The following is a 13,419-nucleotide window of genomic DNA, read 5'->3' as shown; positions in this document are numbered from 1 at the left end:
ACAGCGTCTGCCTTAATCCCAGATCAACGCTCCACATAACCGGCTTGGTATACATCCTGCCGCGTGGCCCCCTCTCTTCGCGGGGTGGTGCAACTCGACGGCGGGCCGCCGCCAAAAATGAATGCTCGTTTGCCACGCCCCAGGAATGAGCTGCACTCGAACGCTGAACAAGGTGGCAAGCCTTTAATCAAGAGTACAGGCAGAATGATGCTGGTAGTTCAAATCTGACAGCTACAACGCGATGAGCCTGACGCGTTTCGAAGTATTATCCTTCTTCCTCAGAGGCAATCGTGATTGTAAATGCGTGCTCGGGTCTGCATCTCTTAATGCCCAATTATACGCCCCCAGATGGGCGGGTCAAATTTCCCAAGGCATCATGGATGTCGTAGTCCCAATAATCAAACCGCTGATGGTGCACTAATTTCTGTCCTTTTCAAGCCCGCCAATGGGCCACCACCAACAGCGTCTGCCTTAATCCCAGATCAACGCTCCACATAACCGGCTTGGTATACATCCCCAGGAATGAGCTGCACTCGAACGCTGCGTTCGAGTGCAGCTCATTCCTGGTGCGTGGCAAACGAGCATTCATATATATATATATATATATATATATATATATATGTATGTATGTATGTATGTATATATATATATATGTGTATATATATGTATATATATATATATATATATATATGTATATATGTATATATGTATATGTATATATATATATATGTATATATGTATGTTTGTTTGTTTGTTTACCGAGGCTCCCATTCCGACGATGGGGAATGATACAAAGCATGAGAATCTATGAAAGTTACCAATACTGGGGAAAGCAAAGTTACAGGTAAGTAACTTGTTGTCTTCTTCAGGACTAAACGAGGGTTAAGCAGGTGCTCCCTTATAGTGAAGGCTTTGACTTTGTTGAGGGCTTGGGCTAAACCTGATACAACAGCCCCTCTGGATCGGTCTATTACGCACAGACACCATCCTGCCCCCGATGATCCAGCCTCCCTTCTCCGGCACCCTACTTATCATAGTTTTGTGGTATGGCCTCCCACGATTCCAACTCTCTTCCTAATGTCCCTCATGATAGAGATTCTAGGAGACTAGACACTTGTGGCAGGCATATTTTCTCCTCCACCAGTTCTGCACTACAATCCATCAATGTCTTGCATCCTCATATGTTTTTCCCATGCATTCTGGGAGTCATTGACACGTCTTCTGCCTTCGGTTCTGGAAAACACCCGGGATGGACTTGCCTAATTGATACAAAATGGGCAGCAAGCAGCTAAATTGATCATCCATTGTGGTATAGGTACTACTGATTCAGTGGATCGGAGCATGGCCTCTTTTGTGGTGTTACATAGTTGCGCACCTCTGCTTTTTCGGAGGCTGTTCAAGCCACCTTGAGTGGAAGGCCTTTTGATCGGGCCAGTCTGTTTGGTGCACATGCTGACTCTGCTTTGCGGTGATGTCGAGATAGTTGGGGTGAAGCAGCTTTTTAACTACCGTCCTTTTCCCTAGTTCTCCTGTACTTGGTTTGTACGGAGAAAGTCCCTTTTGGGTTTACATATGAGTCATTCCAGGGCAAAGTCCATTGGCTTTTCTCTTCAGATCTCCTGCCCATCTATGGGTGTCACCCAGTGAGGGTACCTGCCTTCTCATTTTTCTATTATTGTCAATGACATGTTATGGTTCCCGTTATCTGGGGCGTATATTCATTGTGGCCCTAGGGGCACATGTTTTTTACAGACTTCTTTCTGAAGCTAGTTTTTCTACTCAACTTCCCTTTTTTGTAGAGGGTATTTTGCTTGCTTGACAGATGCACGGTTTCCTTGTTCCTGGTTCTACAGGGACAATCTTTTGTATGCCTTCAGTTTATCCCCCTCGGAAAATATAGTGCTTGGGCATTCCGCCTTGCACCAGCTCTTGATATAAACCCTCTCCCCAACCGTCTTTGAAGTTCCCTCTTATCACTATGCCGCATTTCTTCCCTTTAACTGGTATCTTTATTTCCTTGACTGAAGCGGTGAAACGAGGGGCATGTTTTTTGGCTGGGGTAGGTTTTCCTCTCTGGCCTAAGACAGTGATCCCACTTTAGTGCTTGATTAGCATGTTAGCACTTTTTGTTCTTCTGCTCCTGCTGTGCGTTGGCAAGAAGGCTTCCTGCCACTGATCTTTCAGGTTCCTTGTTAGAATATAGCTCAGGGATGCATTGAGTATCAGAGGCCCTCTAGTGCAATGGTTTATTTCCTACCACTGCTGCAAGGTTGCCTTGATCTTTGTCACCGGCCTGGCTCCCTTTTCTCGGCTTCATCCCGGGGAGGTTGTTATTACTTGTCGCTTTCTGAAATGCCTTGTTCCTTTGTTCAAATAGGCATCATTTATTTGCCAATTCAGATCACAGCCACGACGTTTGCTTACCATATTGTTTGTTCTTCAGATGTCACCATCTCACCCCTTCTGTTGGTGTTGTGACTAATTTTCCTCTGCTGTTTTCCTTTTGGAACATGTTTACCTACGACATGGTTTCTTCTGTTTGAGAATTGGTTTCCAAGGGAGCCGGGGTCTCCCTCAGAATCCTTTTCCTTAGGCTTCTTCTTTCTCCCCATAGGATGCGATAAGGATTCTTTCCCTCTAAGGTCCGTAAAACGACTTCCACTTTATTTGGCGAATTCCTTCTGCTTGGAGGAATTTTTTCTCTTTCTCTCTTCCCTTGGAAGATGTGGCATTTCCACCTTTTTTAACAGTGGTAAATTGAATGTTTTATTTTGTATGGATCCTGTCTCCTGTAGATGCATTCTTTACTGGCCTCAATCCTTGTTGTTCTTGTAAGAACTGCCACCCATTGTATTTGGCTTTTCCATTTCGTGGGCTTGTTCCCTTCACGTCTTTGTAATCCGTCAGATGCTTCAGTGAGGAAATTGGTTATCTGTCGAGGCCTTCCATGGGTTGGCCTTTATTTCGACTATACCCTTTGATGGACCATGGGGGTGGTCTTCATAGCAGAGTATTCACACCTGCCGTTTTCTTTTGATTTCCTGTTAACAGCCTGATGGTAGCCTCGTCAGTCAGTAGCATTGGTCCGTGGGCGGCTGCCATTATTTTTCCGGAGTGGGTGGTGCCCTCCACTCCCTTTCTCCTCTTATACGGTGTTATGTTGCTGGTTATCCAGCTTGTGCGAATATATGTATATCTATAATTACCACTCTGTTGCAACTTTGGCCTGTTACAAATGCATGTGTGTATTTATATCTGTCTTATGATGGATATCTCTATCTATGGGTGTTCCTCATTCCTACACTGGTCAGTCTCCCCTCTTGCTGCTGGAGGCCGTGGTTTGCTTCCCCGATGGGGAGTATAATACTTTTGGTGTATTCCAAGAGGTTTTTGTGTATGCACATATATCTATATTTATATATATATTTGTATGTGTGTGTGTGTGTGTTTGTTCATGTATATACGGGTTTACATATATTGCAAGTATGGTTGTGCTGACCTTCTTCCACAGGGTGTATATGTCTGCTTTTGTAACTACGCCTTTCTTGGTGCTCTGGTTCAACCTTAACTTGGTTGTTGCCTATGCATTTCTATTTCCTTTCTCATGTTTGCGTCTACATTACATAGTCCCAGAGGGGTATCTTCTCTCTAGGAGGGTTTTCTCTGCCAATGAGCCTACTAGCCTTTCCATAGTAAAAACAACAATTCAGGGTTTTTACTGCTGGAACATGTAAAAGTACAGGTTCCACTTTATAACATATAGCCCCCTGCCTTAGGGCATGTTAGACCTGCATAGGGGTGACTTACATACATTAAAAAGGGAGTTTTAGGCTTTGCCATTATTTTAAATGGCAAAGTCGAATTACCAGTTTTGACTACCCTTCCAGTCTTCAGTGGCAGACTGGGAGCCATGTTTTACCTTGTCGTGCTCATCAGGGCACAACGAGTGTTGCAATCCACAAGAGACACCTCAACCTACAGGCCCTATTGACCTCAGGTACCATATGCTACGGACTACAAGTAAATTAGGTTATGCCATTCGGGGGACAGGGCAATTGAACATATACCATTTTAAGGGTCAGAGCACATGCACGGAGTCCTGTTTAGCAGGGCTCAGGGCATTTTAGAGCAATTACACTAGTACCTAGTAGTCTAAAATGGGGGCAAAAAGTGGGAGGGAAACATGCAAAAAGCCTGTTTCCTTACACAAGTCAACATGAAGCCATACAGCACATCTACCGGGGTGTGGGAGCATTGCAGAACAAATCTACCTGATCCAGTCTAGCACTTGGGGATTTTCTAAAGGTGAGAAATCTGTGGTTACATCGAGTATCTATCCCGAAAAATGTTACTGAGGAAAAGTTCTCTTCTCTGGTGGTCATGGTATAGACAAACTATGAGGAATCTGAAGTATGGGTAGGTTTTCACAGACAGTGTACATTAAGAAACACATTAAGGTTTTGGAGAGATGCCTCGTCCAAAAAAAGGGCAATTCATGTAATTGGCATCACTCTCTCAACAGTGCAATTTAATATATCACATTAAATTAACATGCAAACAATTAAACAGAAATGACAGAAGGGGACATTCTTAGATTCACATGCAAATACAGCTCTTACATAACTTGTAATTTAGAGAAGATCAATCAGTCAGTATGCAGCCTTATGCTGTATAAATCAGAAGTTGGTTTGTTGTCACCCAAGCACTCTATTCATATAACAAAGCTCTGGCATATGCAAGCACTTTCTCAATTTTTTTATATATAGGATTAAGATGAGGAAAGATAATCTTATCTATACCCTCAGCCAGCTATATTATAGCACAGTATGGCCAAATCCTGTGTGCCCACTGGTTTTTAAAAAACAATTAAAGAAAAGAAGATAAAGAAAGTGGTCAATCAGGACACTTATATCAACACATAACACCCGAAGTTAAGTGTATATGTGCTGAAAAATGTGTAGAGAAAAGAGAAAGTATCTCACGTGCGCACCACCAGAGGAGCTACTGGTAGGTTATCACCAGCTTGCCCACGTTTGTATCATCATTGATAACTTTCTCAAAGAAAAAGTGATGTCCAGTGGAAGGAGAAGTAAAGAAGATAAAGACCCCTTGAAAACAATGAGACTCAAGAAGTCTCTATTTAAAAAATAGACTAAACTCACAAAAACCTGTCACTTTTATTCCGAACTGTGAGTCTGCACCAAGTCAAAAACAGAGCATGTTGTAAACCACTATAAGGACGGCCAACATGTTTCATTGCCAATTGTATTTTAGTGGCAAATTCGTCAGGGCACCCGAGGTCAGCAGTCACCTCCCTGGACATCTAACATCAAAAAGAGTGACTGACAGACACAGAAAGAAAAAGAGTTTGTTTAGAGGAATTACCCCCAACTGCAGGCTCTCTTCAGTACAGGTATAGATTAAAAACCACAGACGAGTAGCTAAAAGTTAGCAACTAGTCCAGTATTCAATTTCATGATATTTACCTAGCAGGAGCTATGGGCCCGCATACCAGCTCCCACTCCGTCGTAGGGATGTATCTCGTATACACTTTCTATCCCTTCAAGTAGCACTGTCGTTGCTTACAATTTTGTCTGTGGAAATAAACATGCATCATATGCTATGTCTACAGTGTACATTGAAAATTGACACTACATCGATGACAAACATTCATCAACAACGCATTGTACCTCAGTCCACCTACCGAGCATATCCCAATGTCCAATCTACCACGAATCATCGGGCACACGCATACTTATGTTTAAAAACCAAAATCGGCAACCTCATATTGCCACATTTGGTCTTTTAAAATTCCCAGGCAAATCCAAGCCTTTACACTCTCGAATTCAAAGCGTGTGCACAATTTCATAGCGTGTTAGTCAACTCTGCTATGCGTCAGTGAGTACACCAAATCTACTCCTCTGACGATTCCTGCACCCTTCCCGCTATATGTTTTTCAATTCAATAGCTCCTCTTTACGGTCGTAAGGACTCTAACGGTGGCCATGCCCCAGCTGCCCCCGAATCTCTAACACATAGCTATCGTGGGAAATGTTGATCGGTCTCCTTCACCTTCTCACAATGACATAAGCTCGAATCATCATCGTTCTCGTTCTTATGCCCCCAACAATCTCAGTCGGCATACTCTTACCGCTCCCCAGGGACTTCAGACAGTAAATCAACCCGGCATGTCCTCCGCTGGGTGGGGCTCATCTATTTAAACACCGCCCGCTGTCTCTCGAGGTGTCAATTTTCAATGTACACTGTAGACATGGCATATGATGCATGGTTATTTCCACAGACAAATTACTAAGCAACGACAGTGCTACTTGAAGTGATAGAAAGTGTATACGAGATACATCCCTACGACGTAGTGGAAGCTGGTATGTGGGCCCATAGCTCCTACTAGGTAAATATCATGAAATTGAATACTGAACTAGTTGCTAACTTTTAGCTACTCGTCTGTGGTTTTTAATCTATACCTGTACTGAAGAGAGCCTGCAGTTGGAGGTCATTTCTCTAAACAAACTCTTTATCTTTCTGTGTCTGTCAGTCACTCTTTTTGATGTTAGATGTCCAGGGAGGTGACTGCTGACCTCGGGTGCCCTGACGAATTTGCCACTAAAATACAATTGGTAATGAAACATGTTGGCCTTCCTTGAAGTGGTTTACAACATGCTGTGTTTTTAACTTGGTGCAGACTCACAGTTCGGAATAAAAGACAGGTTTTTGTGAGTTTAGCCCATTTTTTAAATAGAGACTTCTTGAGTCATTGTTTTCATGGGGTCTTTATCTTCTTCACTTCTCCTTCCACTGGACACATCACTTTTTCTTTGAGAAAGTTATCAATGATGATACAAACGTGGGCAAGCTGGTGAGAACCTACCAGTAGCTCCTCTGGTGGTGTGCACGTGAGATACTTTCTCTTTTCTCTACACATTTTTCAGCACATACACACTTAACTTCGGGGGTTATGTGTTTTGATATAAGTGTACTGATAGACCACTTTCTTTATCTTCTTTTCTATAATTGTTTTTTTAAAACCAGTGGGCACAGAGGATTTGGCCATACTGTGCTACAATATAGCTGGCTGAGGGTATAAATAAGATTATCTTTCCTCATCTTAATCCTATATATAAAAAATTTAGAAAGTGCTTGTATATGCCAGAGCTTTGTTGTATGAATAGATGTTGAGTGGAGGGTGCTCTGGCATATTATCACCCTCTACAGCTCCTTTCGAAAGCACCCAAGGCACTCTCCCAAAGTATTGAGCAAGATGTTTGCTGGAATCAAACCTAGCACAGTTACTGAAAACTACATCAAATGTACTTCTTCAGGGAGCACTTGGTTATGTCCCAGTCACTCCCCGCTGATAGACAGCAAGGTTCCTGACCAGAAACACTTTATTTAGAAAAGAAAGTAGTTCCTACATAAATATGCAATGAATTCTGCAAGCATTGATCAATCAAATTATTTTTCAAAAGCATGCTTTTCCTGGCAACCTACCAGGAAAAGCATGCTTTTGAAAAAGAATTTGATTGATCAATGCTTGCAGAATCCATTGCAAATTTACGTAAGAACTACTTTATTTTCTAAATAAAGTGTTTCTGGTCAGGAACCTTGCTGGATTCAAGCACTGCTAAATAAACAAATGTTATTAGAATTATTATTATTTTTTTTTAAATATTGAGGTGCAGTAACATCTGCCAAGACACGATATTTTGTTAGGAGTGAAAGGGCAAGCATATAGACCCCCCTGGAATCTAACACAGTAGATTACAGAAGGAAACACCATGGTAATCCATGGATGTATTGCAGCACATTGAGTTTTTCTGAACAGAACTGTGCCGTTACGGAGGAAGGCCCTGTGAGGCTCACATCCACTTCGGATGTCAGGAGCCAGAGTGAAATTAAAATCATCTTGTTATCCAGTCGATTCCTAATACCACCAAAATAATGAGGATTTTCCTGAAAATAAAAATATCAACAAATAGTAAAACTCCTATATAGTGCAAGGGTAGTGATAAACCTGGGTCTCCATTAAGGGAGCAAACTGCAGAGTGAATGAGGGAGTCATTGAAAAGATGATTACTGCGGTGGTGAATGAAAGGACTTGACTCTGTGTGCCTTATTTGCCCTGCCTAACTGCATATCCCTGTAGGCACAAACATTTTCTTTTTGCTTTTCACTCATTGAATTTAGTCCTTTGTATTACCACTTGCTCACCTTTTGAGTAAAAGATTGTACCTCACTTTCTTTCAAAACCTCTTTACCTCTGTCCACCCATTCATTTGAACTGTTTAATTTTATACTTTTTGTGTGCAAAAGCCGCTCCGCGAATTGCAAGTGAAATTCCTGGAAAATTTAACTGTGCACTGGAGATCAACTACTTTACAACTCAGTGTTTAAAAAAAAAAGCATGGACATGTTTTATTACTGTGTGGTTTTTGAAGTAAAGCATCCATGATGTTCAGAAAGGCTAGTCTTGTGCCAGGGGTGTTCCCAAAAATGTGTCGTTGAAAAAAGGCAGCAAGTAAATCATTACTAGTCTGAAAAACATTTTGTCAATTAACAAACATCACTACTTTCTTATCAGAGTTAAGACAGGCGTCCGGGCCAGTAAATGAGAAATAGGGAAAATGCAGTTTTTCTTTAGTCACTAGTTTGTTTTAATGTGCTAAAACGGAAGTGATTATTCAGTGTGAAAACAATACAGTTTCTTGTAAATTAACCTCATGTTATTATTTGTTGTATTTTAGTCGGTGGGAAGGTTTTCACTTATTAATACAATTTTACCCTTGATAGGTGGCTTCAACCCGATTCCTTTGCTGATCCTCAGAAGACATCGTTGATCCTAAATAAGGATGACATCCGTTGTGGGTGGCCCACTACTATCACTGTGCAGACCAAAGATCAGTACGGAGATGTGGTGCATGTTGCAAATATGAAGGTGAAGTCTGGTTTAACCCATATTATGTCCCTTATATTAATACATTTGACAAGCATTTAACAAAACAATTCAGGTTACAATGAGCTTGGTATGTATAGAAGTAGTTGGGTTAGGTGGTCCTGAGAAACTATAGTGCAGTTCAGACATGGTTTTTGCGTTTGAAGAATTTTTTGGGGGGTTTGAGTAGATCGGACTGTCAGGATTTTAAAAAATACCATAAAAATTCTACATAGTATATCGAAAGGAAACAATGCTTACTTTTTGTCTCATGTGACATTAAAATCACTTCTGATGGATATTTTTAACCCCAAGTTCTGCACCTTAAAAATATCACCAGGCGCTAGATTGGATCAGGAGATTGTTTTGCAGTGCTGCTGCATGCCGGCAGGTGTGGCAATGCAGCTCATGGGTGACTCTGTACCACCCCTAAAGTGACCGAGCAGAGCCACATATATGCGCCATGCGTACATGCTGATGTCCGTTCCTTTCTTTCTATGTCATTAGATGCAGATCTGGACCTTGGTTCCAAATTTGTTAGATGTTCAACAACTGTAGAAATTCTTCGACAGTGTGCTAGGGAACTATGCCACAGTGACAGGATTTCAAGTCACCTAAACTTTTAAGTCATGTGACAAGTGTGCCCTAATGCTGATACTTTGTCTAGACTTTTCTAGAAACACCAAGGTTTGATTTCAAGACCACAGGCATTAAGGACTCAGCCAGTGTACCAACCCGAATCGTAAAACCAATTGTACTGCAGCCACCCCACAACCCACAGAGCAATATTTGAGCAAGATGTGTGTTCAGGTAACAATCAATCCCATGAGACGTTACAAGGATAGTTTGTTCAATTCCAAACCCTCCTCCTTTAAGGAATAACACTCAATGACGCTAAAACATGATGGATAGCTTTTTATTTTTATTTTAAAATCAAAATCCTAATCTAACTTACACTATATGAAATGTAACCACACTGAAGCCAAATAAAATGACAACAACAACTTTTACTAAAATTGTGAATAAGAGGAACCGCTCTAACGTGTTTGCTGTTGTGAATTTATAGCAACCCTACCTGTAAGGAAACAGTCTTTTTGCTGGTTTCACCCCTTCTTTTTTGCCCACATTTTGACTACTAGACACTGGTGTAATGGCTCTGAAAGGTCTTGAGCCCTGCTAATCAGGACTCAATGCATGTGCTCTGATCCTTCAGAAGTTGATTGGCTTATACTTAATTGGCATAGCCTAACTTATTTTCAAGTCCTAGTATGTGGTACCAGGGGTACCTAGGGCCTGTAAGTTAATGTCTCCTTAGGAGCTTGCGCACTTGTTGTGCCAACGAGTGGGAAAAGGCAAAACATGGTTCCCAGTCTGCCATTGCAGACTGGATGGGAAGTTTTAAGCCGCTGGCTCGACTTTGCTATTTTGAACTATTGCAAAGCCCAAACTCCCTTTCTGATGTGTGATTCACCCTTACAGCTGGCCTATTGAGTTCTAAAGCAGAATGCAGCACATCAGTAAAGTAAAATGTTTGTTAAATATGTTCTAGCTGTAACAACCTGCAATTTTCATTTTTACAGAAAGAGAGATTGGTCAATGGCGGCAGGTAAGTATTTTTAGGGAGGGGGCGGGCAGGACATACTCACATGCATACGCACACATACACATAACACAGCAATGCATTCACACACACACGGATGCACACACACACAAACGTATCCATTCACAACACTCTTCACCAAACGTTTGTTCATACATAAATACATGCAAGCACCAAACATTAATCTTAAAGAAAAACAAACACCTAGCTGCAGTCAGCTCTTCCTCGGAGGTTCCAGGAGGCTTGGGACTGCTGCCTTCCCTCATTGGCTGAACAAAGGTCAGCCAATGAGGGAAAGCAGCAGTCCCAGCATCATCACAGAGTGGGATGGGGTCAGTGAGACTGCTGACTTCACCTCACTTAGTGATTAAGTGTCACTGATTGACACTCGACCCTGGGTGTTTCAGGGCTTAAAACTGAAGCGCCCAGGTGCAAGGCAATCGGGGACACTACTTCTCGTCACTGAGAGGAGGGCCTCAGGGACCTTTGCTGAGCTGAGAACGTCACGCCCACAGGAGCTGTGACTTCCTCAGCCCAGCCTAGTTCAGCCTACGGCAGCCATGAGCCTGCACATTAGCACATCTGGCTCCTGGCTGCCTGACACATTAAGCACAACTTCATTCCCAAGTCGAACTTAAATTACTTTGTTGGCGTATTTAACTTTTAGAATGTTGCAACTCTGTTGCCCAAGTCTTCCAGTGGCCATTTGCTGAGGCGTGCCATGAGACAGCCTTCTGCCCTCCTGGCGAGGCGTGTTTACAGCTCCCATTAAAGGTAACAATAGAGGCCTGCCACTGGAGGAGGTGTTGCCTCTTTCTGGCAGGAAGTCACACAGGGTGTTGGATCAAAAAGTGAGCTTCAAAGAGGAAGTTGCCTTTGAAGGGAGAGTAGCAAGCACATGTGGGAGGGCCTGCCCTATTGTGTACTTAGACAGGCTGGCAGCAGGGACATAGATGGAAAACAGTTGCCAAACTGGCTTTGCCATGGGCATGTAGACCAGTGGTAGCCACCTTCCCAAGAGTGGGCTATGAAGCTCCTAAGACTGAGAGAGGGGTTCTGCTATCTTTAGTGTGAGCAGAATAGAGAACTCTGGAATAGCTAGTGTCAGAACCGCTTTCACAGGGCCACGGGACACCTAGCGGCTACTGGGCCCACAAATTATGGGTCCTGAGTAGCTGAGCCAAGTACCCCTTCTGCAGTTGACTCTCAGAAGTAGCTGTGGTTGAGCAGTCAAGGCTCCCTCGTGGGACGGGGGGGGGGGGCAGGGTGTAGATACAGGTCAGTGAACACTATTCATAGCTCAAAGTGCAAACAGTACGAGTAATAAATCAATGTCCAGTCCAATATTCGCTTTTATAGAAAAAAGTTTTTTATTTCTAACTCCACACATGCAAACATATAGGAGACTATCAGAAGCAATAGCACAACCCCTTTGAGGTCAGGGCTCTAGTAGTGGTCAGGCGAATCCCTCTCCCACCCTCCTTCATGTAACATGATAGGGGTTATATATCCCCATTCACTGATGGCCATGTCCAGGGAATGCAGATTATTAGGCCTTACTGAAGAGTTCTTCCTTTCACTCTTTAGGAGTTAGCAGCTAGCTCCACTAGATCCTAAAGGCCCAGATCAAGACTTACCCGCTCCAGTGATATCCCAGTGTTCAGCAGTGTAGCGAGTGCCCTCTCCTCAAGCACTAATGAATCTGGATCCTGTACGGCGAAGTCAGGCCACTTGGGGTGTACGCTACAGTGTTTGGCGGCGCAGTCTCTCTTTGTCTAGCAGTGCTGCCGATCTGTTCCAGTGATTGGAGCTGCACCCATTCGGCAAACCGAAAGATAAGGTGATCGTCCCATTAGCAGAGTGAGTGGGGCATGCTGGTGTGATCCACCGGCTCATGACCGGAGCTCCATCTTTGTGATCCTCGGGGAATCTGCCGGGTGCACAGATCACAGCATGTGGGCTCGACCCAATGGTCACAGCAGTATTACTTCGGCCCAGGCGACAACACAAACTCTTGGCCATAGTGGTACCGGCAGCCCCTCCTGGCATACGAGGTTGCTGCGGTACTCACAATCTTGGCACAGACTCTTCTTATGCGATTGCCCTCACAATAGCTACCTCTTCTGGCATATGGGGTCGCCGATTTCGGCAATCACAAGTCCCTTGCTCCTGGCTCAAAATCAGTTTACCGTTGACCCCCTTTGACATATAGGGTCACAGTTTTGCGGCTTGGTTCTTCCCCCACACCGCTTCTGATACGGCTCAGAACAAGGCAGCCCTCTCCTGGCATACGATGGTCGCAGAGCCGTCAGTGCACACGGGTAGCATCCCTGTCAGTGCACAACCTCACACCGAGTACCCTCTGCAGGGCTCCCTCCTCTCACCCTCTAACACTCTCCCAACCCTCACAAGGCACACCGGTCTTGGTAAGCAGGCTGGCGATAGTGCTCCAGCCCCCGGGGCAGGGGATCTTGGTGTCCTGGGTGATGTCCCTTCACCCAGCAGGGAAACTAGCAGGCCTTGAACCCCAGTTCTGGTCACGGGCAGAGGTCTTGCAGAGCTTCCCTTTCTCACACAGCCCGTCTGGCTGCTTGGCAGATGAAAAAAATTAGGGAACTCAACTTCCCCTATTTCTTTTCCAGACACCAAACGTGTTTTAAGGTCTGAGCCTTTGAAGTTTTATGTTGGGGTTCAGCTTCGTTTGACATGGAGCCTTCTCTCTTCATTCCTCATGAAAGATGTCTGTAACAGCAGACAAAACGCCAAAGCTGATCGTCCCACAGCAATACTCACGGGAGTGACGAGAGTTCACTCCTGAATGTCAGCTACAGTGATGTGTGCATCGAAAGGTTAATTTGAGATGCTCTGCCACA

General features: G+C 43.7%; 1 protein-coding gene across 15 annotated transcripts in view; it reads left to right on the top strand.

Moving 5' to 3' along the window:
• The window catches only part of MYCBP2 (MYC binding protein 2), a 1,771,217-nt gene that overhangs the window by 913,270 nt on the left and 844,528 nt on the right, over window positions 1-13,419 (top strand). For all 15 annotated transcript variants that reach the window (XM_085622060.1, XM_085622057.1, XM_085622054.1 and 12 more), the window contains one exon: window positions 8,805-8,949. In XM_085622060.1, coding sequence (XP_085478186.1) covers window positions 8,805-8,949 — 145 coding nt within the window. The remainder of the gene's footprint in view (window positions 1-8,804; window positions 8,950-13,419) is intronic.

Source organism: Triturus cristatus, chromosome 8 (genome assembly GCF_964204655.1).
Source record: "Triturus cristatus chromosome 8, aTriCri1.1, whole genome shotgun sequence".
Taxonomy (NCBI): domain Eukaryota; kingdom Metazoa; phylum Chordata; class Amphibia; order Caudata; family Salamandridae; genus Triturus; species Triturus cristatus.
This window is presented reverse-complemented; position numbering and strand designations above follow the sequence as displayed.